The following is a 27,733-nucleotide window of genomic DNA, read 5'->3' as shown; positions in this document are numbered from 1 at the left end:
GTTGTGAGTGTGGTTATTTCTTAAAACACTGAAAATAGAAAAAAATACCAATAAGATTTGTGGGAAACAAGCATACAGATAAATTAAATGAAAGACAGATAGAAAGGGAGCGCCCCTGAGAACGGTATTGTTATTTCTCAAAACACAGAAAAGCCTGCAAAGATTTATGGAAAACAAGCAACACTGAAGCATGCACACATTCCTATTGATCAGATTTGCTGGTACAATAACATTTTTGTTAACATAGTGGCAGAAAATGTCTATGCCGTGAAAATGCTTCTTGATTTCCTATATGTGCAAAGTTCACATTTTGATTTTAAATGTATGAACTTAATGAAATAAATGATCCTCTCTGCTTGCCACCTCATAATACCATAGGTTTTGACTGTCACCCCGCGTACAGTAATTGAACTGCACAATTTTTTTTAACATGACTTGCTAATTGAAGTGTGTCTAATTGCAGTGCCCCAAGCAGCAGGCTTTGTAATCAGAACCAATTCATAGTCATTAAGGCAGCATTCCACTGTCGAGAATGACTTAGAGGTCAGGTAACTCTCACACTCTCGCTCAATCTGTTATTGCCATTAGTTTCTGTGTGTGTGTAACCTGGGACAGGGTCAGCCAGTGCCGTTTTGTGGTTGTTGAAGGGCAGGGATTCTCATCGTCATGACGACGGTGGAACTCTCTGCATCTGGGATTCTAATTATGGGATGTTCCAGACTCTTAATTGATTGGAATGGGGAAATTTACCATCCGTAATTCGCTGTATAATTTATGCAAATGAGCCACTTTGTTGGCTAATTGTTTGAATTATGTATTTATCTGTGGTTTAATGTATGCTGGAATGAACTTGCGATATGGTGTGTGCTGGGGAGGGTTGTCGTTGCAAATTGGTTTGTAATTGGTTCTAAAGTAAACTTTCAATTACTTCATCATCATTTTATTTATTTTTCACTCTTTTTGTGTGTTAAAACTTACTTATACCTAAAAAGTTCTTTATATCAGTCCAACATGCCGTTAAGCACATCTCAAGTAACCCTCAAAAATGGCATTATCAATGGGGCTTCTTTACTACTACTTTTGAGTTTAGTGATAGTTGTCCAACAATAATCCAGTGACGCTGATTAAATCATGGTGCTCTTGTGGATGGCGTGAGTTCAAGTCCGCCTCACGTCAATCTACTGATCCCATATTCCTTGTTCTCCATGTTCATATTCTTTCTTATGTATGTACCTATTAAAAATCTTATTAAAAGGCCAAAAATAAGTTTAGTTGGAGCTGTTACCTCACTAAAAGTTCAAAATTCCCAATATTTAGTGTCCTTGTTTATTTTTTATAATTAATTCTACTGTTTGCTGTTTGAGTTTGAAGGACTCGCATATGCCACACATAGCGTTCTGGTTCATTCGCTCAAACTGATGTGTGCTCAAATATATACATAGACCCCTCAACCGTGGTAAAAATCTGATTCGCCTGGTGTCTGATCGATAACATACCATCTCTCTGTTCCCATGGGCTTAGCAAACCACCTAAATTTTCACTCTTCTACCACTTAAACCCCTAGAACAACCTCTGACCAGAAACTCTAGCCTCGCACACACACATTTACACATGCTCACAGGCATGTAGAGATCCTTGTCTCAGTTTTAGCTGGTTTAATGGGAAACACTTCTTTGTACACACACACACACACACATGGACACATGCATTCTTTTCAGGGGTTCGAAATGAAAGAATACTCAGGGTTAAATGCAAGTTAAGCTCCAGTCTAAATCATTTTCTGTGGTAAGTTATTCAAGTCTACATTATTTTCTGTGGTAATCGACAGCAAACCACTGAAACAATGTATTATACGAGTTGTACGCTTGACCCATTGTAAGTGTATAACTGTAACACATATATTTGTGAGTTGTGAGTCGAAAATAATTCTCTGTTCTCTTCTAATTAACATTATGCCATGGATATTGTCAATATAGCCTAGCTTAACTTGTATTTAACCCATAATATTCCTTTAGTTATACATTTTATTAATGCATTTTTAAATGTATCATCGTGTTTTTGCTCATTTAGCTCTGGCGAATGCTGCTTTATTGCTCACGTTTCTCCAAACAGCTGTGTACTTGTTCCGTCCTGGCTGGCAAAATGTTTTATAAGGAAGCGTTTTGTCAACATCTCCTGTCTGTGGTCTTTGACGGGAGGAACATTTTAGCTTTCACCTCACATGTCGCTGGACCTGGGCCCCCCATGGGGAGGTGAATGAGAGAGTTTAACCTCCATGTGCTTTTCATTTGTTAAGCATCACACATCACCGTGTGACTCACACATGCGCTCCTGTACATGATATACACTGTCAGGTTGTGTGAACACTGATTTATCTGCAAGGTGGAGATAGCACCTGGAAATCTGTAAGCATTTAGCACTCTTTCTTATTCTCTATCTCTGTCCAACAGCTGTTGAAGATGAATCCCAAGAGGAATTTCATAACCATTCACATTGCTTTTAAAAGCATAAACCACACACACAGACATATTCCAAATGGGGACATACCACAGACATAGACATTGACTTAGTTTTTATATTGTTAAGTTAATTATAAGCTGAGCTCATTTATAGCTGAGGTAATTATAGTGACTATACTAACCCTAGTCTCAGTCTCAGATAGCACGCAAAACAGTCTAGACCTGTACCGTTTTAGTCAAAGATCCGGCTACACTACACTAGACCAACTCTAAATAGCTCAATATGCACACACAAATGTTTACTTAGCTGTCTAAATGGAGGTATGCTACAGACTTCTGTTAATGAAGCTAATTACAATGACTACAGACTAATCTAAACCTTAAGGGGCCTTTCAAAGCTTGTTGGAGCGCAATAAACGGAACAGAAGTTCTTTTTAACTTGACACATCATCTAAAAAATGCTGCGCTCCTGCACAGAATTCTAAAAACAAAGCGAGAAATGGTACAACTAGGGATGCATCAATAAAAAATGTATATGCCAATACAATATCTGATTATTTAGAACAACATACCGAAACCGATACTGACAGTTTGGTGGGTTTGTTTTGTTTTTCCATCTTTTTTCAAATCACTATAATTAATTACACAACTTCAAAATAATTTTTAATAATAACCTTATTCTCTATGTCTCAAATTCTTCTATGTTTCAGAGTAACTAATCTTAGTTACAAAGCACTGCAACAAAAAGCACATTACATTTATATTAACTGAATTATGAATAGCCTTTTTTAAGGCTTACATTAAATTGGTATTATTTCTTATTTTTTAAATGTTCTTAAAGCTGAACTTTTTTATTATTATTTTTTAATTATTAAATGAAGTCACAGTGGCTGGTGAATGCCAAATTTTACCAGCCACTTTCATTTTTAATACATATATATGAAATTTTAATATAACATTTTTTTTTTTGGTAATATAATAAATAGTACCATATTATTATTATTATTATTATTATTATCATCATCATAATGATGATTTTGCAACATATACAAATGTCAGCTAAAGAGAAGTATAGAAGAGAAATCAGACACGCGCATCAATGGCTTTTCTTTTGTCTGTTCTTCTAAATACAATCAACTTTGTTTCTTCAAACGCACGTCTTTGTGTCTAATGTGATTTCTTGTCATACGTCACTCCAAGACTCTGGTTGCCTGCAGCAGTAGAGGGTAGATCAGCAAAATTACCCGCCACTGCGCATGAAATACACGCATCCGGCAGGATGGTGGGTGTTCTTTTCAATCCCTGGTTAAAATACTTTCTCTTATCCCAACTTAACATGTAGAGACAACTGTAAGTAAGCCATTAGTAGGATAATTTTCTCGAAAACTGTAAACACTGTGTCTCTGTGGCACTATCACAATTCCTCTGTTTGTTTTGAGAGACCTGTCCACACTGACACAATAACATTGACTCAACCAATGGCGTGAGTTGGGGGCGGGACTAATCTGTTTGTTCAATCAACAATAGACACTTCAGCTTTAACTCACATTAACTGAATTCTGTATGATGAAACCTGTGCTGTTTTGAACTTTAATGTGAGTAATCACCTTTACATTAATTAGTTGCATTGAAGGTTTTAATGGTAGTTTCATCCCGTTAAAATTCTAGCAGAGCAAATCTTGCAAAAACACAAAATACTTTTTTATTTTTTTTTTCACACACACTGAGCAAGTTGCAGGCTAATTGTCCGATGCATTTTTCCAACCACTTTTGACATGAAATAATCGGTCCTAATCATCGGCCATTTATGGTTGTTAGGCCGATATATCAGTGCATCTCTGGCCGCAAAGACGGTCAAAGATGTTCATTTAGCGCATGTTTACATAGAAAAAAAACAAATTAAAAACACTGCAGATGGATAGAAAAATATGTTCAGTGTGAACGGCCCCTAACCCTACCTCTATTAGAACACCTTTGAATGTTTAGAAGTAAAAAACAATTTATTTGATTTATAAATCAAGACTTCCAACATTAGCTAACTTCTGGGGACCATAGCTAAGTAGCACATTCTCTAATACCTTCTCTGCATTTATTTCTGAATTTATTTTTCACCTCTCTCTCTCTCTTTCCACTTTTAGTTTTTCTTACTCCATTCTTTTCCCAAACACACAACTCACAGTATTGTTTTTAGGAAAATATTAACTGGGTGAAGAAATAGGGCTCCTCTCAGCTGACTCCGCCCCCTCTTGGCTGCACTGGGTAATGATTTAAAAGGAACCATGTGTCCAGCAGGATGGGAGAATAATTTGACTCTCATGGACTCTGGACAGAGTCAGTGGGCCTTTCGGTTGGTGCACGGGACATTTTTCTGTGCCGGGCTGGTTTTGATTAATGAGCAGCAGAGGGAGGGAACTGATCTGTGCTTGGCCCATCAAGCAGCGAATCAGAGCTAACAGACACTGATGGCACACTCATAAACCATGTCCAACTGTCTGTTACGGGTGTAAATTAGATACGGGCGGCCAGATAGACGCTGTGTGAGAGCTGGAAAGGTCTTCACTCGCTGTCACCAAATAATTTCAGATGCATTTGCACACATGTTGCGATGTTAGGGGATCGAATTGCAAAAAATGGTTCTGTTTAGCTATGTACAGTACTGTGCAAAAGTCTTAGGCACATAAGATGTTTCACAAAAGCATTTGTCTTAAGATGGTTATTTATATCTTCAGCTTTAGTATGTCAATAGGAAATATAAATGTTAGACTCCCAAACATTAATTTTGCATATAGCAAAGATTAGAATAGAAGAACAGGGAGCCCTGCAACAGATTTCATGGCCCCCACAAAGCCCCCCACTGAACATAGAGTCAGTCTGAGATGACATAAAGAGACAGATGCAATCGAGACAGCCTAAATAGATAGAAAAACTGTGACGAATTCATCCAAGAAGCTTGGAACATCCTATCTGCCAACAACCAAGAAAAACTGTGTCCAGGTGTACCTAGGAGAATTGGTGCTATTTTGAAGGCAAAGGTGGTCACAATGAATATTGATTTAGCTTTTTTTTATGTTTACTGGACTTTGTATGACAATAAGTGCTACATGAAAACTAATTATGTCATTATTTTTGAAGACATCCTCACTATGCAGCATTTTTCACAAGTGCCTAAAACTTTTGCACAGTACTGTATGTTGAATTTATTCTGCATAACTAGTGTTGACAAAATAAACTAGTTTTAAGAAAATTTCAGTGGTGCTTGCCCATGCTAAACTTGCCACCACGATGCTAGGGTGATGAGGGTGGTTACCAGGGCATTGGTATGGTGGTTGCTGTGGTGTTCTGGGTGGTTTCTAGGTCCAAGAGGCAAAAAGTCTCTGATCTTTAAGATCATGCTGATCAGCAGACCACCACCAATCCAGTGCGGAAATTCATGTTGGTCTAGGCTAATCTTTTTATTAAGGCTGTTAAATTACTTATCCTTGTTTGTTTGCATAGAGTTTAAGAAAAGTAACTCTTTCAGCATAGTGATACTAAAGTCTTCTCTCTTCTCAGGTTATGGGTCTGTTGAATCCAGGCGGAGTGCCCCACCAGCCGCAGAGTGACTTTGCTCTCTCTCCATTGACGGGTGGTTTGGAGCCCAGCACGGGCATGGCTCCCAGCTGCCACTCCTCTCAGAGACTGGAGGCTCTGTCAGGCCTGCCCAGCATGCCAGCTCTGCCGAGCTCCCAGTCCTACTGCCCCTCCAGCTACAGTTCATCCGGGTACAGCGTGGACCACGTGGCATCTTATCAGTACAGCCAATATGGGCAGAGCAAGGTAAATAACAGAACGGTTTCTGTTGCAGTGAGAATGGATGTGCATTCTAGTGTGTATAGCCTATGTATGTCACTCACATTCAATAAATGAATGTTCTGAAAAAGTTGTGGGAACATTAAAATGTCAAGTGTTTGAGGATTCGCTTTATAGTAGGTTAGACCGTTATTTAAACCTTAGCCTAACATCCCTGAACTCTATTTGTGTTAACTTACCATAGCAGGAATGTTGACATTTAATCTTCTAATAGTTAGTTGTGTTGCTGAATATATATATATATAACATACTGCTTCATATGGGCTATACGGACAGTTACTATGGGAACCAGGACAAAAGTTTTCCTACATATAAAAATATGTTCTTTTAATTCATTCTCATAAGAACTTTGCTGTCAGCTTAAAAATCTAATGTTTAAATGACTCTTAAAAGGATAATTCACCCAAAAATGAAAGTTCTCTAATCATTTAATCACCCTCATGCCATCCCAGACGTGTATGACTTTCTTTCTTCCGCAAAACACAAATAAAGATTTTTAGAAAAATATCTTATCTCTGATGGTCCTTACAGTGCAAGTGAATGGTGATCAGACCTTTGTAGCTCCAAAAATCACATAAAGAAAACATAAAAGTAATCCATATGACTCCAGTGTTTAAGTCCATCTCCTCAGAAGCAATATAATAGGTGTGGGTGAGAAACAGATCAATATTTAAGTCCTTTTTTTACTCTAAATCTCCACTTTAGTTTACAGGCACCAAATGTGACTTTCAGATGAAAAGTGGAGATTTAGAGTAAAAAAGGACTTAAATATTGATCTATTTCTCACCCACACCTATTATATCACTTCTGAAGATATGGATTTAACCACTGGAGTCTTATGGATACCTCTATGTTTCCTTTATGTGATTTTTGGAGCTACAAAGGTCTGATCACCATTCACTTGCATTGTAAGGACCCACAGAGCTGAGATATTCTTCTAAAAATCTTTATTTGTGTTCTGCTGAAGAAAGAAAGTCATACACATCTGGGATGGCATGAGGGTGAGTAAATGAAGAGAGAATTTTCATTTTTGGGTGAATTATCCCTTTTAAGAACATTGTAGGATCTTTTATCAAATAATACATCATAAGTATGTTCCATTAATATTATTTTAAGAATGTTCATTATATTAACACAACTTTTACATAATCTTAGCAAAAGCTTTCCAAAAACATACATCTGTACTTTGAAAGTTACTTCCCCCCCCACCCATGCATTGTTTGTGACACTTTGGAAAGATGCTTTTCTTGGTCAGCTAGTTCTGTCTTTGCTTTTCTAATTTTTCAGATGCGAATCTGTTTAATAAAAATTATTCACTGGATATGAATCCATTTGAATTGTGCATTAACTAAATGACACAACGGTACATCGTTTTGTTTCTGGATCTCACTTTTTCATTGCAGGGATGCCATTTTTCTTTTTGTTTTTGGCCTTTTTGCCACTTTTATTAATAGTGATAGTTTTGAGAAGACAAAAATGTACTTCTCAAAGCCAAAATAGTCTAGCCGTGCACTTGAAATTATATCGACCTCATGAGCAGCGCAGCTCAACTTTGAGAGTACATGCACTGAACGCTTGGCCACGGCTCTGACAGGGATCTTTTGGAATTAATTGATTCTTGTAGAGAAACACAATCATTTAAACGCCAACTGATATTGTTTTCAGCTGCATATTCATCTTTTCATCTGAGATGGAATCATCAGTTCACGTTAATTAGTCGTAAGCCATATGGCAGCCGCAAAAGTAAACGCTGTTGTGTTTTATGATGCTTAGCCCGTGACCTTTCACGACCCCATGAGATGAGCGAGCTCATCAGCTCCAGGCATCCGTCAGCCAGCCATGTAATGAGCACTGGGTAACAAAGATATCCTTCACGATACACTCGTACAGGGCTGAAATGAGAGGAGAAGCCTTCTCAGAATATGTTTGACAGAGGTTAAGGCGGGGAGGCTTTAGACACCAAGACTGCATGCAGAGTGCCCAATTCAGGGCTGCATCTTGATATCATTAATTTGTAGGGGTCTGCACCCCATAAGCACAGAACTGGGGGACCGTGGGGGTGCGGAGGAGTTTGTGGGGGTCTCGTGTAGGAGTAGAATGGCCCATGGCAGGCAGATATTAGAACCATGTGTTTCAAAGATCTGTCAGATCTGTAGTTATGTTGATCATTGAACCTGATCCATACAGAGCGGAATATAGGACAGATCAGTTCTCTTTATTGCCGTTTTTCTTACTTACCATCTTTGTCTCAGCAGAACTGACATACACCAGCTTTGTTTCGCTTTTGCATCTTTCATTTTATTTTAATGTCTTTTTCTTGGCTAGAGGGCTGCATCGATATTCTATATCAATATTTCACGATTCTTTTTATCATGATATTGTATTGATTCTTTCGATCCTTATATCAATATTATTTATTTATTTATTTATGTGTGCATTCAAATTTGATACAGATCAATTAATGAAGCAACAGGTCATCTAAATAAGCCGAAACTCTGAAATGAACAATTCTCAGTGTGGTCAGAGTCACTTCTATGAAGACTGACAAAATCAAAGTGAACAGTGTAAGAGAGACTGAAATTAATCTTGCAGATTAACTCGTGGCACCGTTTCAAATGCGTTAGATTTATGATATTGTGATGCATCACAATATATTACATTGTAACATATGGAGTCACAGCCCTATTCTTGGCTATGACGGCCTGATCTGACATGACTGTTTGGTTAAATATCTTAATTTCAAGGGAACACTTATGGACTAAATCATTTATAAGTATCCCCTGAGATTTTAAGTAATGTTAACATAAAAAAGATCTGTTCATGTTCACTTAATTGTGTTGTGTAAATATGTTCACTCAAATATTTGTATTGTTATTCTTAATCGATTTTAATTGACTTGTTAACAGCAACTTGACAAATCAAAATACACATTTAAAGGAATATTCAGTACAGTTCAATACATGTTTAGCTCAATCGACAGTGTTTGTGGCATAATATTGATTACCACAAAAATTTATTTTGACTCGTCCCTCCTTTTCTTAAACAAAAAAGCAAAACTCTTGGTTCCAGTGAGGCACTTACAATGGAAGTGAATGGGGACCCATTTTTGAATGTTAAAATACTCACTGTTTCAAAAGTATAGCCACAAGTAATAAAGGACATGCACGTTAACATGATTTTAATGTGATAAATTCACTTACTATCCTTTTCCGACTAATTTTACCACTTGGTCACCATGACGATGTAATGTCAACAAACCCTAAAACCCTAAATTGACTGTAAAAATGACAATTTAAACAACTTTACAGCTCAAGTAATACACAAGTTAACAGAAGAATTAATGCAAGTGCTTTTATAAAATTATAAGCTTCACATTTCTGTTTAAACCTTCCACAATAGACCACATTCACTTTTATTGTAAGTGCCTCGCTGTAACCTTGATTTTTGCTTTTTTAGTCGAAATACATTTTTATAGTAATCAACGTTATGCCACAAATGCTGTCGATTGAGCTTAACTTGTATTGAACCCAGAACATTCCTTTAAAGCTAGCATTTGTGTGTATTAATACACAATTACATGTATGCAGTTTATACTTAAAGGAATACTTCACCCAAAAAAACAAAAAAACAAAAATCTGTCATCTGTCACTTAATCTCATGTTGTCTAAACCTGTATGACTTTCTGTCTTCAGTGAAGAAGAAAAAAAAAAAAAAAGATCTTAGGCAGTATGATAGTATTAGTCATCATTCAGTCTCACTGCATGTTATTATCCCTCCACCCCCCCAATTCAATGAAAGTGAATGGTGACTGAAGCTAACATTCTGCCAAACACCTTCTTTTGTGCTTCATGAAAGAAAGTCATGGAAGACTGCAACAATATGATGTTGTGTAAATAATTTTTGGGGTGAAATATCACTTTATTAATACAATTTTAATACTTAAAGCAATACTTCGTTTTGATTTTTTAGACATTTATATATACAGTATAATTTAAATATCATTTTTATTTATGTTTTATTTTGTTTAATTCACTATTGGCATTTCTATCAGTCTCACTGATTCCCTGCAATACCATGAGGAACCTGTAGGGATCTGCAAACGTATGCCTCTCTTTTTCTCTTCAGGTGCCTTTCATTATCTGAAGCCCACCATTGACTGACTGAATGAAGACAGACAGAAAGGAGAGGACGAGAACTCTGGATGGTCTGACCGTAAACTCTTGCACTTGAGCTCTCCTTCACCTCTCGATTGAGTGACCAAATGGACCATCCATCCAGCCCTCTCCTCACTGGCTCTCCGACAAAAGAGCTCCTAGGAAATGACAGTCCTCTCTGATGCATCTGAGTCCAAAGTGCAACTGAACGGATCGGGAGTTGTTTTCAAGAAAGGGATTGTGGGTAGGGTTGGGTTGGATTTAGGACCACGACTGAAGTAGGTGTGGAAAGGTTAGTTTGATGTTGTGTGGCCAGCTTTTACTTTATTTCCATTCCGTTCTGGAGTACTGCCTCACACGTTGACGACACTTAATGCCTCTTTCCTAAAGAACGTCAAGCCATTGAACATGAGGACAAAAGGGAAGACTGAAGGACAAATAAATAAATCAAAGACTGTGCATATTAACAGCATTGAATGGCAGGGAAGAGTGTGGTGCCATACTCTGTTAACATCTGTCCGCTGATGGACGCACTTTAGTGGCTGGTTTCCATTGTGACGCAACTTGACATTAATGACTCTGGTTGTGGCATAATAACATGACAACATGATCGCATAATGTTGTTTTGTTTCTGATATATATAGGCAATAAGGGCTCAAAAAAGACAGACATGCCAATTTTTTAATTTTGCATTTTTAAAGAAATAACTTAAAGGTGAAGTGTGTAATTTTTAGTAGAAGTTAAAATACTGTCTCCTGTACCAGCTTAATATGCAGAGAGAACTATAAGGGGCCATTCACTCTGAATGCGTTTTTGTGTCCATCTGCGCTGTTTTTTAAATTGTTTTCCTATGTAAACATGCTAACATTTCTTGCTGTTTTTACAGCGCATCATGCAGGGGTGCCATGTTTTGTAGACACCATGTCAAGTTAAAAAGAACTTCAACTTTTAAAAATAGTCTAGATTTATATTCGTTGAATGGTTTTATTTATTTATTTTTTTAAGAAAGAAGTGTGTGGTCTGAACAGCCCCTAAGAAGGCCATTTGTAGGTTGAATACCCCTAAAAAAAAAATAAAAAAAAAAGTGTAAACATTGTGGCCCTGTGGGATCTTTAAAGGTGCTATATGTAAGATTGACAACAAGCGTTTGAAATGGGTACTGCAGTCCAAATTCAAAATATTGGAGAGTTGTCTGCCCCGCCCCAGACTCGAAGCTCATGCGAGTTGCCAGAATTTTGACTTGCAAATTAGCTAACTGTGCATCCATTTTAAAGGATTTCTAGGCTTTAAGCTGTCTCCATTTTCCAAAGGCATCTCCGATATTTATCCTTGTTTTACTACGCCTCTGGTCATTGTGGTTTCTTGAAGAATGGCGAGGCTTTTTAGGTTGGGTGGAATCGGTTATCTCTTATGCAGTTCGTTTGCTGGCTTCCATGGCTGCAGCATGCAGTGTTGTTTGCCTGCAAACTTGTTCAAATCTGGCAACTTGGCGGTGTCGAAATACTATTGGTGAGTGGGCAGTGGACGGGATCACACAGGCCAAAACATAAACAGAAATTCCGGCCTGGAATGGAAACTTCAAAGTAGAATATACTGGCTGTAGCATTGTTATCGGAGAAGCCAGTATTTCAACTTAGCATGTTTCCTAATTCTCTAATGAAATATCATGGTCATTTTATGATTTAGTACAGTAAAAATATTACATATATCACCTTTAAAACATTGCTCTGTGTTTGAGAATATCGATCAGTCTAAGACGGCAACATTGGCTCAACCAATGGCGTGAGTTTGGGGCGGGACTATCCGTTTTTCAGACTAATGGCAAATGGGCGGAGTGTTTTCACGAGAAAGCTGTTAAAAACATTGGTAACAGTTTACAATAAGGTTCCATTTGTTAACTTTAGTTAACAACATTAGTTAACATGAACTTACAATGAGCAATACTTTAACAGCATTTATTAATCTTAGTTAATGTTCATTTGAACATATACTAACACATTAGTTGTACTTATTAGTTAATGCACTATGAACTAACATGTATTTTTATGAACTAACATTAACAAAGATTAATTAATGCTGTAAAAAAATAGATTGTTAATTGTTTGTTCATGATACCTATTGCATTTACTGATGCTAACAAATGAAACCTTGTTGTAAAGTGTTACCAAAACTTTCATCATTATTTTTGCAGTTCCGTTTGGTGATGCTAACAGCACAGAAATTTCACACTTCACCTTTAAATAAAAACTTAAAACACCAGAACATTCAGCACAAAAGCACTCAGGTCCTCTTCATGGAAAGAGAGAGAGAGAGACATAGAGTGATAAAGGGAGAGAGAGAGTGACCTGAGTGGAATGCAGTGCACTCAAGTGTCCGATGGCATTTCAATCATGTTGAAGAGATAGAGAATGAATGAGTGTCACCCTGTGTAGTGCAGTCTATGTCAATTCAGCAAGACAAACTCATATACTACCAGTTCAGCTGAACACACACAATATACCTTACTCAGAGACAGCGGCTTTGTTCAGAATCTACTGTACCATTTATTGCATAGGCCTACTGTCCAGTATACAGTGCTGCATACAATTGTTTTAGTTGAAATAGTATGTGAAACAATGCATTATGCAACGATAAATATTTCAAATACTGTGCAACATTTATGTCATATATCCAAACTATGTGGCATGTTTAGAATTTTCAATGCAATTCTCTGTACAAATGTCTTAACTTTTGGCAGTCAGATTAAATATTGAGTCAAGACAAATAATGTAAAACATTTGAAGGATATTACTCCATTTGCTACAATGGAAATGGAAGGTCAAGTCAAACGCATTACATTGTTTGATGTAATACTTCACGCAGTGTTATAGTAAATGTAGAATTGGTCATCTGGTTATTCCATGCATACAGAAAATTTGCATACTGTGCATAACATAGTGCATGCTGCAAAAATATTAGTAGTATGGTAGTATGCTATTCTGAACATAGCCAGAGACACACACACAACGAACCCAGTGAAAGTGCAATACACACTCAATACCTCATAAACACTCACAGCTTATCACTCGTTCACAAATCTGATCTGTTCTTAAACTCCATGTTACGTTTATGCTATGTATTCTTATTTTTTCCATGCAAGAAAAGTTCCAGATGGTACAGCATTTCATAATTAGTGTGTATGCTCATTTACGATGGATGCACGCAAAACTCAACTTTACTTCTACTCTGCAAGTTTAGAAAAGACTTGCTGCTGAGTGGGAACTATTCTGTCTCTGCAACAAAACGCTCCTCTGTATTTAGATCAGGGGTTTCCAATCCTGCTCCTGGAGGGCCAATGTCCTGCAGAGTTTAACTCCAATCTGGTCCAACACACCTGCCTGGAAGTTTCTAGTAATCCTGAAGACCTTGATTAGTTGGTTTAGGTGTGTTTAATTGGGGTTTGAGCTAAACTCTGCAGGACAGTGGCTCTCCAGGAGCAGGACTGGGCACCCCTGATTTAGATCTTAAGAATTGGAACAATACTTTTTTACCTTGTTGTTTTTATACTTTGTATTTTGGTTCACGACTGCATATAATTGTTGATGGATAATGTGTCAAATGCAGCACTATTTACTATTTATAAGAAAATAAATAAATTGCATTCAAGCTAATGATCTTTTGTTTTGTGATTTCAATGTTTAAACTTAAAAGCAATTTTTTCTGCAATGGGGGAAATTCTTTCTTTTTTTAGATTTCATCTTTTTCTCTAATTTTCTCTCTTTTTTTCTTTTGTTTTCTGTTTCCTCTTTTTCTTTTTTGTTGTAGTTCATCTGTTGCTTGCAGGAGCAAACAAATTGCATTATTTTTGTTGGATCATGTTTAACATTTTTAACATCCTTTAATAAAAAAAAATCAGCATGACAATGTACAAATAATATCAGCTTTATTCAGCTTTTTGAGTCAAAAAACGCATTTATTCATTTAGGAATATATTCAGTTTCATAAAACTCTTTCGTGACCAATCCTTTCTCTCCAGGGAGCTCTTAACAGAGTTAATGACTAAAGCAGATTAAAACAATGCTTTAAAGTATTCAAACACAGAGACAGAGTGAGAGAAACAAATGCACAAGGTGATGTTACATACATCATTTCCAGATAAATTTCTTTCTTTCTTTCTTTCTTTCTTTCTTGTAAAACAATGCCATAATTTAACATAAATTGCTAAATTGATATTTATTTCATTGCAGAACAAAACTATTTTTAATGTTTAACTAATTTTAATCGCCAAACACGTTTATTTGCATCTCATATTTTGCAACCCTGTTATTGTAACAAATTTAAATTGTAACAGTCCTTGAAATTGTGACACCCAAGAAGTAACATCATTAGACCCTTTCAGCATTGCAGGAAGACAAGTAAATAATCTCATTCCATTTTCTTAATTTTTACACAAATTTTAATTTTGAATGCATTCGTCTAGCTCAACTCTGTTTCCTAAAAGAAGAAGAAAAAATAAATAAATCAAACAAATATTTTTCTTTAATATATGGAAAGTTTATGACAACAAACCAACATTTGGTCAGTGCTATTTTTTTTTTTTTTAAGAGTTTCAGTTCCTATTTTATACCCTATTCAGTGCCAGATATAATCTGCATCAGTTACCATCATCCAGTACTGTCATTCTAAATGTGTCTAAATGTGCGTGCTTGAGTGTAATTGCTCCAACACACTCTTATAGCGAAATCGTCGGGATTTGTACAACTTTTCTAAATTTGGCTAATTCATATGATATTATGTGACTGCACTCGTTTGAATTCCTACGACTTTCACTACAGCCAATGATGTCGCTGGACATTGTTTCCATCTAATATGCGACAATTACTTGCTTCTGTCACACACAACAGCTTCCTGTCATGTTTACACACGCTACTGATTGGTTGAGTTTAGATAAGGGGTTTGGGTAAGGGCATAATATTAATAAGTATGTCCTTAACACCTCGTGCACGGAACTCGTGCTTACTTCCGCATTAGACATCTGGGAATTTGCACGTGATGAAGTCGTACGAGTTTATGCGAACAAAGTCCTGCGAGATCATACGAAATAGCCACCTCGTAAATTATGTACGAATTTTCATGAGATTGGGTTGAATTGCTCTTACAAGTACAGTAAAAAACATATATCTGTTTAAAACATCCAATGAACATTTATTTTAAAAAAGCACACCTTTTCTCTTTACATTTGTTTTTCACATCCACAAAATTTACATTGGCTATGCCCTCTCTCTTGCTCGCTTTTCCAGCATGGAGCCTGGTGTCAGACACAATAACATATACTGGAGACAACTTAACCTTTAACCCCTTGCACTCTTTGAAATCAGTAGACAATCATAGTATAGCTGACAGGGCAAAAGTTACTCCCCACTCCCCCATGTCATTTTGAGACAGACAACTGAAAGAGGAGAGAAACGGTGGAAAAAAAAAAAAAACAACACAGACAATTATGATTGGATCAGTCAACATAAGCCCACTTTGAACAGTCTTATTAACAAATCTATTTCCCCCACTTAAAGGTTCTCTCTGTATTTTTATTATTTTTTTTCATTTAAAAAGTTTTACTTCTAAAAGAAATGAATTGTAATTTTGAAACATATGTAGAAAATCATGACCACTCATGTGAGATGAAGTTCAGTCATATCAGTATAAAAGCTCTTTTATTCTACATGGGGCCAAAGGTGGGTAGTAACGCACTACATTTACTCCGTTACATTTACTTGAGTAACATTTTGGAGAAAATGTACTTTTAAGAGTAGGTTTAATGAAAAAAAAATTTGCTTTTACTTCGTTACAATGGGTGGTGTTCCTGTCATTACATTACTGGTTTTAATTTAATAAGTGTTAATAAATGCGTAATTTATTGATATATTTATGAATGGAACTTCTATGGCACTGGAACTTTACAGCGGTGCTGTCACTCGACTCAAGTTTATCACTGCAGCACATCAGCAGGCCAGCAGTCAAAACAAGCACTTTTTTTCACTCCACACAGTGAAACTGAAGAGTTACGTTTATGCGATGCCTTCATTCAACACCAAAACAAGCGGAAATGTCAGCATACAGAATTACGGATTCAACTTAAAGGAGCAATATGTAACATCGGAGCCCCCTGCCCTCCCTTCAAGAACTGTACACTTCCAGAGTGAGGAAAAGGGCTGGAAAAATCACTCTGGACCCCACTCACCCAGCCCACTACCTTTTTGAACTGTTGCCTTCTGGATGGTTCTGCCATTACATTCCCTTGCTTCTGTATATAACAGATTGCATTTGGATTTGTATTTATATATTGTACACACGTAAATATATCTAAATTGTCCTATTGTGTATTCTATAAATACTTTATTTCTACTCACTTTTTATTTGTATTCTATTTTTAAATTTTTTATTATTATCTCTATCTTGTTGCTATATTGTTTGTGCACTGGAAGCTTCTGTCACCAAGACAAATTCCTTGTATGTGTAATCATACTTGGCAATAAAGCTCATTCTGATTCTGATTCAATGACATCAAGCATTTAAAATGGGTACAGCAGTCCAAATTCAAAATATTGGAGAGAGCTGTCTCCCCCTCCTCCCCAGACTCAAAGCTCACGCGGGTTGCCAGGTTGAGGACACGCAACAGGAACGAGCAAAATGACAATGGTAAGCGACAAGCCTTACACTGTAAGTTGATCAGCTAATGTATACATTTGTAATGTTTTTGTTGTTTGCAAATTATAAACCTGCTCATGTGGATTTTTTTATAACTCTGTCAATGTTAGCTAGATGTATTGCTGACTTCCATGGCTGCAGCGCACTGTGTTTGCCCGCTAACTTCTTTCATATCTGGCAACCCGGGGTGTCCAAATGCTATTGGGAAATGGGCAGTGGACGGGATCACACAGGCCAAAACACAAACAGAAATTCCGGCTGGAACGGACATTTCAAAGTAGAATATACTGGCTGTAGTATTGTTTTCGGAGAAGCCAGTATTTCAACTTAGCACGTTTCCTAAATCTCTGATAACATGTTATGATAATTTTATGCTTTAGTACAGTAAATATATTACATATTGCACCTGAAAACACATTGCGGTGAGTTGTGGTGATGATGATAACGCTGGGTTGTTTGCTGTGGTAATGGTCAGTGTCAGTTAGTGCCCGACCGATATATCGGTCGGACGATATTAGCCTTTTACCGATATATCGGCGTATATTTTACCGATATGCGCAGATATGAAAACTTTTTTTCAGAACATATAATGCAGAAAACAATGCTTTAGAATTGGTGTCATTACGTAGTTTGTCCAGCAGAGCGCGCTCTGACTCCATTGTTTACAGGGCTGACTCTGAGCTGACTGTGGCTCTGCAGACAGGGCAGAGTTCAGCGGTGTGGAGTTGAGCGGTCTCTTCTCGGTAAGTTGCTAACTAGTTTGTGAAATACATACTGGAAAGTTATTAAACAATGACCCCATCATTTTCCCTTTTCAATATAACTAATATAATGTGTGGCAGCGGGGGCGTGGTCAAGCGTCCGTCCGGAGAGAGAGAAAGCAGTAAGGGCGCTTGCACCTGAGCTAGATTATATGTAACACCTTCCTCTAATTCCAGTGAGCATGGGGAGAGCGGCATATAATCAGCCACGCCACCAGCAGAGAGAGAGAGAGAGAGTCTGGCACAAGGAAGGCCAGGGTGCTCCTGAAGCTGCTACGTTTAATCTGTTATGTTTATGAAGCTGATGTGTTTAAGTTACTATGTGCCTGTGAAGCTGACGAGTTTGTGAAGTTGTAAAGCATTGAAGTGGCCGATTAAAAGTCCTACCTGAGCCTGGAAAAACCTGCTTCCCTGTGTTCTCATTCCCTTCTGTTTGTGAGCTGTTACACTGGTGCTGAAACACGGGATCTTGAAGTATGCCCCATGGAGTCCTCCCAGTTGGCAGAGATCCTCAAATCCCTCGCTGGCTTACACCAGTCCCACCAACAATCCTTGCTTGAGCTCCAGCAAGATCAAGATTGCCAGTTCTTTGAGATTCTTCGGGCTCAAGCAGAGGACTGGCATGTGATCCGGAGCCTTCTCAGCCAGCAGAGAGCCCCGGCCACCTCCCTGGACAACCACAGCCCCATGCCCCCACCCACGCTTCTGAAGATGGGGGCCGAGGACGACCCGGAAGCCTTCCTCGACTTGTTCGAGCGGACCGCTGAGATATGGAGCTGGCTGTGTGATCAGTGGGCGGCTAGACTCCTCCCGTTGCTGTCCGGGGAAGCCCAATTCGCAGCACAACAACTGCCGGCGGTGAACCTCCTGGCTTATGAGGACCTGAAGAAGACCATCCTGCAGCGGGTTGGCTGCAGTCTTCCGGTCAATGAAGTTGGAGATGACCGGCCGCCCGTTTGCCTTCACCCAATGGTTCCGAGACGCCTGCAGGAGATGGCTGCTGGTGGGGGATCGCGACGTCGAGGGAATAATCAATCAGGTGGTATTGGAGCAGCTCGTCCATCTGCTACCACGAGGAATGGCGGAATGGATACAGTGCCATTAAACAATGACTTGGCGACTCAGAGTGTTGCATCGCCAACAGCAGCGACAGTGCCCCGCCGCTCTCCCCCTCAGTTGGAAGTGTCTGCCGATGCAGGTACGGGCATGGCGCCTGGGCCGTTCTGCTGGAGTTGCGGGGATCCGGGACACTTCCAGGATCAATGCCTTGTGATGGAGCTGGGAACAGTGGTCCAGAACAATTGCCCCCGATCAAGCCGGAGCATACTGGATACCAGTCAGTGTCAAGGGGGGTACTCACCAAGCATTGGTGGATATGGGTTGTTATCAAACCACTATCCACCAACACTTGGTTCAACACAAGGCATTGGGCACAGCTAAAATGGTGAGGGTGAAGTGTGTGCATGGGGATATTCACAACTACCCTGTGGTGACCCTTGTTATTAAATTTCAGGGAACAAACATAGAGTGGAGGCCATGGTTAGTTCCTACCTCACCCATCCGCTGATTTTGGGGACTAATTGGCCTGAGTTTAGAAATGTATTAAAGGGAATATGCGCGGATGGTTCCTGCACTAAAGCAATGAGATGTGAAATGTGCGATGCTCTGGCAGGAGAGACGGAGCCAGGTCTGTCTTCATCTGCTCCACGTCAGGATGATGTGAGGTGAGGTGGGGAGAGGCTGCAGCCCCTCCCGTCCTCAGGGGATTTCCCGAAGGGGAATTCCCTTTGGAGCAATCGCAAGATGAAACCCTCAAGCATGCCTTTGACCAAGTGAGAGTGATCAGTGGTCAACAACTCCAGCCAAATGTCGCCCTTTCATACCTTCATTTTGCAATTATAAAAGAGCGGTTGTAACGCAGGAAGCTCAGACAAAGGAAGATACAACCCAGTTCTTAATACCGTGGAGCCATCGGGAAATGGTGTTCCAGGCGGCTCATTAAGAAAAACACTGAACCGCCTAATAGCCCATTTTTATTGGCCGGGCACTGGCAGCGATGTCCGCAGGTGGTGTGCAGCACGCCGCGAATGCCAGCTGGTGAATCCACCAGCCACCCCAAAAGCACCATTACACCCTCTTCCGCTGATCAAGGTCCCCTTGAAAATTGGAATGGACCTTGTCGGGCCATTAGAACGGTCAGCACGCAGACATCGCTTTGTATTGGTCCTAGTGGACTATGCAACGCGATATACAGAAGCAGTGCCTCTCAACATCTCAGCACGCAGTGTTGCGGAGGCATGCTTCAAAATAATCTCCTGGGTGGGGATTCCGAAAGAAATCCTCACCGATCAGGGCACGACTTTTATGTCACGGACACTACACGAGCTTTACGAATTATTGGCTATTAAATCAATCCGCACCAGCATTTACCATCCACAAACAGATGGCCTGGTGGAGCGATTTAATAAAACCCTTAAAAACATGATTTGTAAGTTCGTGCATGAGGATGCTAGAAACTGGGACAAATGGCTCAGTCCCCTGTTATTCGCAGTACGAGAGGTTTTCCCCATTCGAGCTGCTGAATGGGCGGTGCCCACGCGGCGTGCTTGATGTTATACGCAAAGCTTGGGAAGAGGGACTTTCAAACAGTAAGAATGAAATTCAATATGTTCTTGATCTTAGAGAAAAACTCCACACTTGACAGGGGTACTCGGCTGCGGGAATTTGCACCGGGAGATAAGGTACTCATATTACTTCCCATATCGAGCTCCATATTACTCGCCAAGTGGCAAGGACCCTTTGAGGTCACATGATGAGTGGGGGATCTCGATTATGAGTTAAAGCGAACCAATAGAGGCGCACGTCAAATATATCACTTCAACCTCCTGAAATTGTGGAGGGAGGCGGTCCCTGTGATGTTGGCTATGGTAGTCCCGGAAAGGGCGGAGCTTGTTCCAGAGGTGAATACAAAACACAATCATTTAACCCCGGTCATTTGCGGAGACCTCCTTTCACCGTATCAACTCGCAGAGGTTGCCAAGTTGCAAAAGGAGTTTGCAGATGTGTTTTCCCCTTTACCGGGTCATACGAACCTCATACAGCACCTCATCGAGACTGAACCGGGGGTGGTGGTACGTAGCCATCCCTACTGATTGCCCGAGCACAAAAAGAAAATTGTCCAGGAAGAATTGGATGCAATGCTTGATATGAGGGTTATAGAGGAATCCCACAGCGATTGGTCCAGCCCAGTTGTTCTAGTTCCTAAGAGCGATGGGTCTGTACGGTTCTGTGTGGATTATAGAAAAGTCAACACGGTGTCTAAATTTGACGCATACCCAATGCCTCGTGTTGATGAGTTGCTTGATCGGTTGGGCACTGCTCGATTTTATTCGACACTGGATTTGACAAAGAGTTATTGGCAGATCCCCTTGACACCAATTTCCCGTAAAAAAACAGCCTTCTCCACGCCGTTTGGATTACACCAATTTGTGACTCTTCCGTTCGGTTTGTTTGGAGCCCCAGCTACGTTTCAGTTTCTCATGGACCGAATCCTCAGACAGCATTCAGCTTACGCCGCTGCCTACTTAGGTGACATCATCATTTACAGTAATGATTGGCAGTGGCACATGCAGCATCTGAGGGTGGTTCTGAGATCGCTGAGACGAACGATACTCACAGCAAACCCCAAGAAGTGTGCGATTGGGCGGGTGGAGGTATGGTATCTGGGGTTCCACTTGGGCCACGGGCAGGTGCATCCCCAAATTGACAAGACTGCGGCGATTGTGACCTGCCCGAGGCCCAAGACCAAAAAGGGGGTGAGACAGTTCCTGGGGCTGGCTGGCTATTATAGGAGATTCGTGCCTAATTATTCGGAAGTCACCAGACTGCTGACTGATCTCACTAAAAAGGGAGCTCCAGACCCGGTCCAGTGGACGTTCATGCAGTTACAGCCGCACTTTGCTGGGGGCCGCTTTTACATTAACCCAATTTTGTCTTGCAGACGGACGCTTCAGACAGAGGGCTGGGGGCCGTACTCTCGCAGGTGGTGGAAGGGAAGGAGCACCCGGTGCTGTACATTAGCCGCACATTAACTGATACTAAACAGTAATACTGATGTTTATTTAGCTATTTATTTTATTTGAATTAATTCTTTATTTAAATGGTCAGCATTTGAATGATATTGAACATACTGTACTGGGACCAGTTGCACCAACTATACGTACGTTAGACTGTAGCCTAGTTGTGGCGTAAATGGTCAATTTACGCACTACTAAATACTTGAGCGTTGCACCATTAAACTTAGGTAGGACGTAACCCTACGTATAAACTAAATATTTATGGCAGACTCCGACCAGGAGTAACTGATGGAATAAAAAAGCAGAATGATATTTAATAATAAGGCATCAATCATTTTGACATATATGATGGTGTTGGCATTTACACTCGTTTACATTTACGAGAGAGAGAAAAAAACGTACTTTTAAGCGGCTCTTCATCATAAAACCGATCCAACGGTGCAGTTTTCAGGGTGTGTCACCCAGTGTTAAGTTTCAACACATTCAAAATATATATAGGATATTAAAATGAAAAAATGTCTGTTTTTCCAGTCTATTGTGTTAGTATTTATTTATCACCCTTTATTTATTTTAGATACAGTTCCTAAATATTGTTATTTACACAGGGCAAATATACTATTTAACAAATCTACTTTTATTATGTATCGTATTTTAATGGAGATATCATTTATTACAGTTGACATTTCATGAACAAGGTTTGAACATCAACCGTAGCGAGATAAACTGAAATGCATGGCTTTTTAACACTTCTGTGTACAAATTTGAAGGCTATTTATTGGATCAATACAAGAAAACGTCATATTATGCGACTACGCATTACTTTACGGAGAGCTTACGACCTACTAGTTAAGTTTTGCCTTAAGAACAGGTGGTGCAACCATATTAAGCACTGACTTAGTTACAAACTATCTAGTAGTTACTAAGCCCTTAGTGTGATCTTTATGTCCCATCTTACATGAGAACTTACGCACAGCTGGTGCAACCCTACTCTGATGTTTATTTAGCTATTTATTTTATTTGAATTTATTCTTTATTTTAATGGTCAGCAACAGACTGATACTAAACATACAGTACTGATGTTTTTTTAAGCTATTTATTGTATTTTTATTTATTCTTTATTTTCTCAGTGTTCATTTCTAGAATTTGTTGACAATGTATAATAATAATGTCAAATATTCTTTGATAAAAATATTTGTTTAAGAAAGCAGTCTTCTGAATACCTTTGCATAGTCATATCAATGCAAAATCGGTGAAAAATCCACATAGAAAAAGTCTGTTTCATTACAGCTCAAAAATTAACTATATCGGCCACCATATCGGTAATTGGTGAATTTCCCACCTCTAAAATTGGTCTAATATCAGTCTCAAAAATCCCATATCGGTCGGGCTCTAGTGTCAGTGTGATTCTGTAACTATGGGCTCTATTTACCTTAGTATTATATCAGTGCTGCAATACATCAGTGCTTATAAATCCTTGTTACAAACTGTCTACAATGGACTTGAGTGATGTCGCCAGCGCCATTTATTATAATGAGAGCGATTTGTTTTTGTCTCATCACGCCGGATGGAGCTGGGAATGTCATTCCACCAACGAGGTACAGTGAAACCGAAAGTGCAGTAAAGTGTTTTAGTGCCTCTTTGTGTTGGTACAACAAGGCGCCACTCATTAGCCAACCGCAGGCTTCTGGTGGGAACGTAGGTCTGCAGCAATGATTTTAGGTATGATAAATGATAATATTCTGTCATCATTAAGACTCACTCTCGTTGTTCCAAACCTTTGTGTGTTCATCTTCTCTGGAACAAAAACAAGGTGTTAGGCAGAATGTTAGGGACTGACATCCTCATTCACCATTCACTTTCAAAAATGACAAACAAATGGATGTGAAATGTGACTGTGGTTAAAATTCTGTCTAACATCTCCTTAATTGTGTTCATTGTGTCCAAGTCATACTGGTTTAGAACATGAGGGTGAATAAATTATATCACAATTTACATTTTTAAACTATCATTGTAATAGAGGGTATAAAGGATCACATAGGCACATGATTCATGCACTCAAGGTGATAGTGATAATAATAATAATCCGATCGTAAGTAACTAGTTTCTCGCTACTTGAGTATTCTTTTATTTAGATACTTTTTTACTCTTACTCAAGTAATTATTAACAATAGTACTTTTACTTCTACTTGAGTAATTAATTTTTAAAAGATTTAGTACTTTTACTTGAGTACAGTTTTTGGCTACTCTACCCACCTCTGCATGGGGAAGAATAAAAGAGCAGCCATGTTAGCATCACATGAGCATCTGAATGCTCTTGGCTTAATATCATTGACTGCCCTGTTATTGGACACATTCATCCATGGATTAAATTAATCCTGGCTTCCTTTGCATAGTGATTTTCTACAATGACATTGGTAACTGAAAACCACTCTGTTTGAATGATGCAGCATCCAGGCCACAAAGTGTCAATGTAAGCCAATGTAAGCCTCTTTGACATACCTCAGAAAGTTGTTGAGTGCACCTTTTAGAAAAATTATTTGTTTTATAAGGGACTTTAGCCCCAGCAACAGGATGCAAACTTCCCAAATAATATCTTTTTACTTACAGAACTAACACATCTTAAAAGGAGCGAGGACCGTGAAGTACGTGCCGCCTTTGAACAAGGACAGAGATAGCATTTGCATCCTTTCACCTGTCAAAGAAAAGACGGCCGTGCAAACATTTGAATTTCACAAATGTTTTTCGCCATCTCCTGATGGGACCCAGGGAGAACAGTGATGCTGACGAAGTATCCCGCGCATCAGTTTACAATACTGTATTGGAGAAAAATGCTCTTTTTTCAGCCTCTAAAGTCCCAGGGCCTGAGCACCGATCATGCAGGTGCTCACCCTCTGCGCAACAGCACTCCAAAAATGGGAGAGAAAGAGAAGCCAGGGCCGCGCCCCGTGCCTCATTACGTCAGAAACAAAGAATACTGAAAGCTGTTTGATAATTGGGTGACTCCAGCGTGTCCACAATTGAAGCTTCAATGTTTGGAATGAACTGAGGCGTTAGAGTTAAGTTGAGAGGCAAAAGAGATCAGAAGACGTTTTGAAGAAAAGAACTAAGGACCTCAAGAGACTTCAATCATTTCAAAATTTAGAAGTGGCATTTTGAAGCAAACGTCTCCATCAGGGCACAATTTCTGAACTGCAAGGATAATCTATCCCTTACTGCTCGCAGCTCCATATCTATGCTTAACAACAGTATCAGCAAGTCTTTGTGAGAATATCCACAAGGCTTATAGACGTGCATGTCTGAACAAACACTGAACACTTATTTTTATCATGAGCTGAAGATGAAGGAAACATCATTTTGACCATGTAGAGAGTTAAAATATCGGTTTCTTTTTGAGAGATTGGAACTTTGCATCTGACCTGAGCAACGTTTAATGGATGCCTCTAGGTGGAGCTGCAATGAATCACACATTGCTCCTTGCTCTGCTGACCAGGTGCCGACAAGCCATTCTGAATTAAATCGAGATGAACCATCAGGATTCCCAAGACAATGCGACTACAACAGCCCCAACTTCCACGACTCTTACCACTACAACTAGGAATTCCTACGACAACGCTTACTTTTACATCCTGTTTGTGACATTCTTCTATTCCTTCCTGGCTGTTGCTCTATTAAGAGGTTTTATTCAACACGATCAAACCAAGAAGTATCTGTATAAAGAGTTTATGGCCCCCACTGACTCCTCCTCAGATCAAAAACGCAATGAAGGCACAGTTACTGAGAAACATTATTTTGAGCAGGAGAACAGCATTTAAGGTGCCATCCAAGTTTTTGTATCAGAAGCCCAGGGATCAATTATGATATAGTAGGCCTAAAGATATAGTAATCCATACAGATGACAATTACCAAGTCCAAATCTTTTAGTTTGCATTTTGACCTAAACCAAGTCCATCAGAGCAGATATCTTATTGTCCACTACTGTCACTCTGTTCTCAATAGGTGGGTTATTATTAGCTTTCATTCTAAATTAAACCCCAAAGCATGATGGTGAAAAAAATGACACTTGGAAAGTTGGTGAGACTCATTTGCTAATATATGAAGAGCTACATTTTTACAGATGGTTCATGGAAAACAGTTGACTTAACTTCTCAGATGAGCTGCCTTCAATTAGTTAAAAGCACAGAAATGATTAGGCCTATGTAATGTATGATAATGCCATATGATGTATTAGAGTTGTTGAGCTGATCTGTTTTGAAATTTTATCTTTTAAATATATTTTGATGTATACCAAATCTTTTTCTGAACTGTCATGCTTATGTAATATTCTGGGTTCAATACAAGTTAAGTGGCATAGTATTGATCACAACAAAAAGTCATTTTGACTTATCCCTCATTTTCATTAAAAAAGCAAACATTTGGTTCTCAGTGAGGCACTTACAATGGAACTGAATGGGGCCAATCTGTAAATATTAAAATACTCACTGTTTCAAAAGTATAGCTACAAGACATAAACAATATGTGTTAACATGACTTTAGTGTAATAAAATTGCTTACTAACCTTTTCTGTGTAAAGTCATAGCCAACTTCATGACAATGTACTGTCAACGAACCCCAAACCCCTAAAATAACTGTAAAAATTATGATTTAAACAACATTAAAGCTAAAAAGTACACCAGTTTTAACAGAAGAATTTTTTTCTTCTGTTAAGTGATTTTTTTTAAATTATAAGCTTCACATTTCTGCCTTTAAATCCTCCAAAAATTGGTCCCATTCACTTCCATTGTTAGTGCCTCAATGTAACCTCAGTTTATGCTTTAAAAAAAAAAAAAAAGTTTTTTTTTTTTTTGTAATCAACATTATGCCACAAATGTTGTTGATTAAGCTGAACTCATACTGAACCCAAAACATTCCTTTAATACATTTTTACTATCAACAACTGTTGAAGAATATAAGAAAATCAATATTATCTTTAAATGGCAATAACATGTATCGAAGATAACACAAAAAATCCAAGATGTTTGACTTCACATACACTGCGAAAAGTGGTAACCTATCGTTAAGTAACTTTTTAGAGTATTTTAGAGTTGAATCAAAGCAGTTAATTTTCACATTACCACATAAAAGCACATTTTTTAGGTTAACATTTTGGAACACTTTACAATAAGGTTTTCAATAATTGTTAACATTTAATAACAACAGTACTTTCACATTTGCTCTTGGTTAATGTTAATTTCAACATTTACAAATACTTGTCAACATTATAATGCAATATGAACTAACAATGAGCAATTGTGTTTTTATCAATCAACATTATCCAAGATTCCTGTAATAACTGCTGCTTAAAAATATTGTTCATGATACCTAATTCATTATCTAATGTTAACTAATGGAACCTCATTGTCAAATGTAACTCATCTTTTTCCACTGTAAAAATGTTTTGTAAAAGGTAAAAATACAGTATGTGCTTCATATGGTAATAACTAAATTAACTGATTTTAATCAAGTCAAATGGGATTTAATCTGACTAAATTGACTAGACAAATTAGGTTAGACCAGCAAAATGTTTATGGGTCAGACCAAGTAGAAATAGATTTTCCCTGTATAAATTACAATACAACAAAGGTGTCTAAAACAGACACATGTAAAAAATAAATACAGGTAGTTGTTACTTCTAGAGCTACAGTATTTACCTGATCTGACCTTGACTTGAATAAACAGTTAATTTAGCTGTTACCACATGTACATATTTAAGG

At 38.6% G+C, this 27,733-nt stretch overlaps 1 protein-coding gene across 1 annotated transcript in view; it reads left to right on the top strand.

Moving 5' to 3' along the window:
- Positions 1-14,102, top strand: part of LOC127441117 (paired box protein Pax-3-like) — a 37,074-nt gene extending 22,972 nt beyond the window's left edge. Inside the window, exons 8-9 of the mRNA XM_051698326.1 lie at positions 6,012-6,275; positions 10,434-14,102. Coding sequence (XP_051554286.1) covers positions 6,012-6,275; positions 10,434-10,451 — 282 coding nt within the window. The 3' untranslated portion in view covers positions 10,452-14,102. The remainder of the gene's footprint in view (positions 1-6,011; positions 6,276-10,433) is intronic.
- The last annotated feature ends 13,631 nt before the right edge of the window (positions 14,103-27,733 follow it).

Source organism: Myxocyprinus asiaticus, chromosome 5 (genome assembly GCF_019703515.2).
Source record: "Myxocyprinus asiaticus isolate MX2 ecotype Aquarium Trade chromosome 5, UBuf_Myxa_2, whole genome shotgun sequence".
NCBI lineage: Eukaryota > Metazoa > Chordata > Actinopteri > Cypriniformes > Catostomidae > Myxocyprinus > Myxocyprinus asiaticus.
Note: the sequence above shows the minus strand (reverse complement) of the source record. Positions and strands in the feature narration are given on the sequence as shown.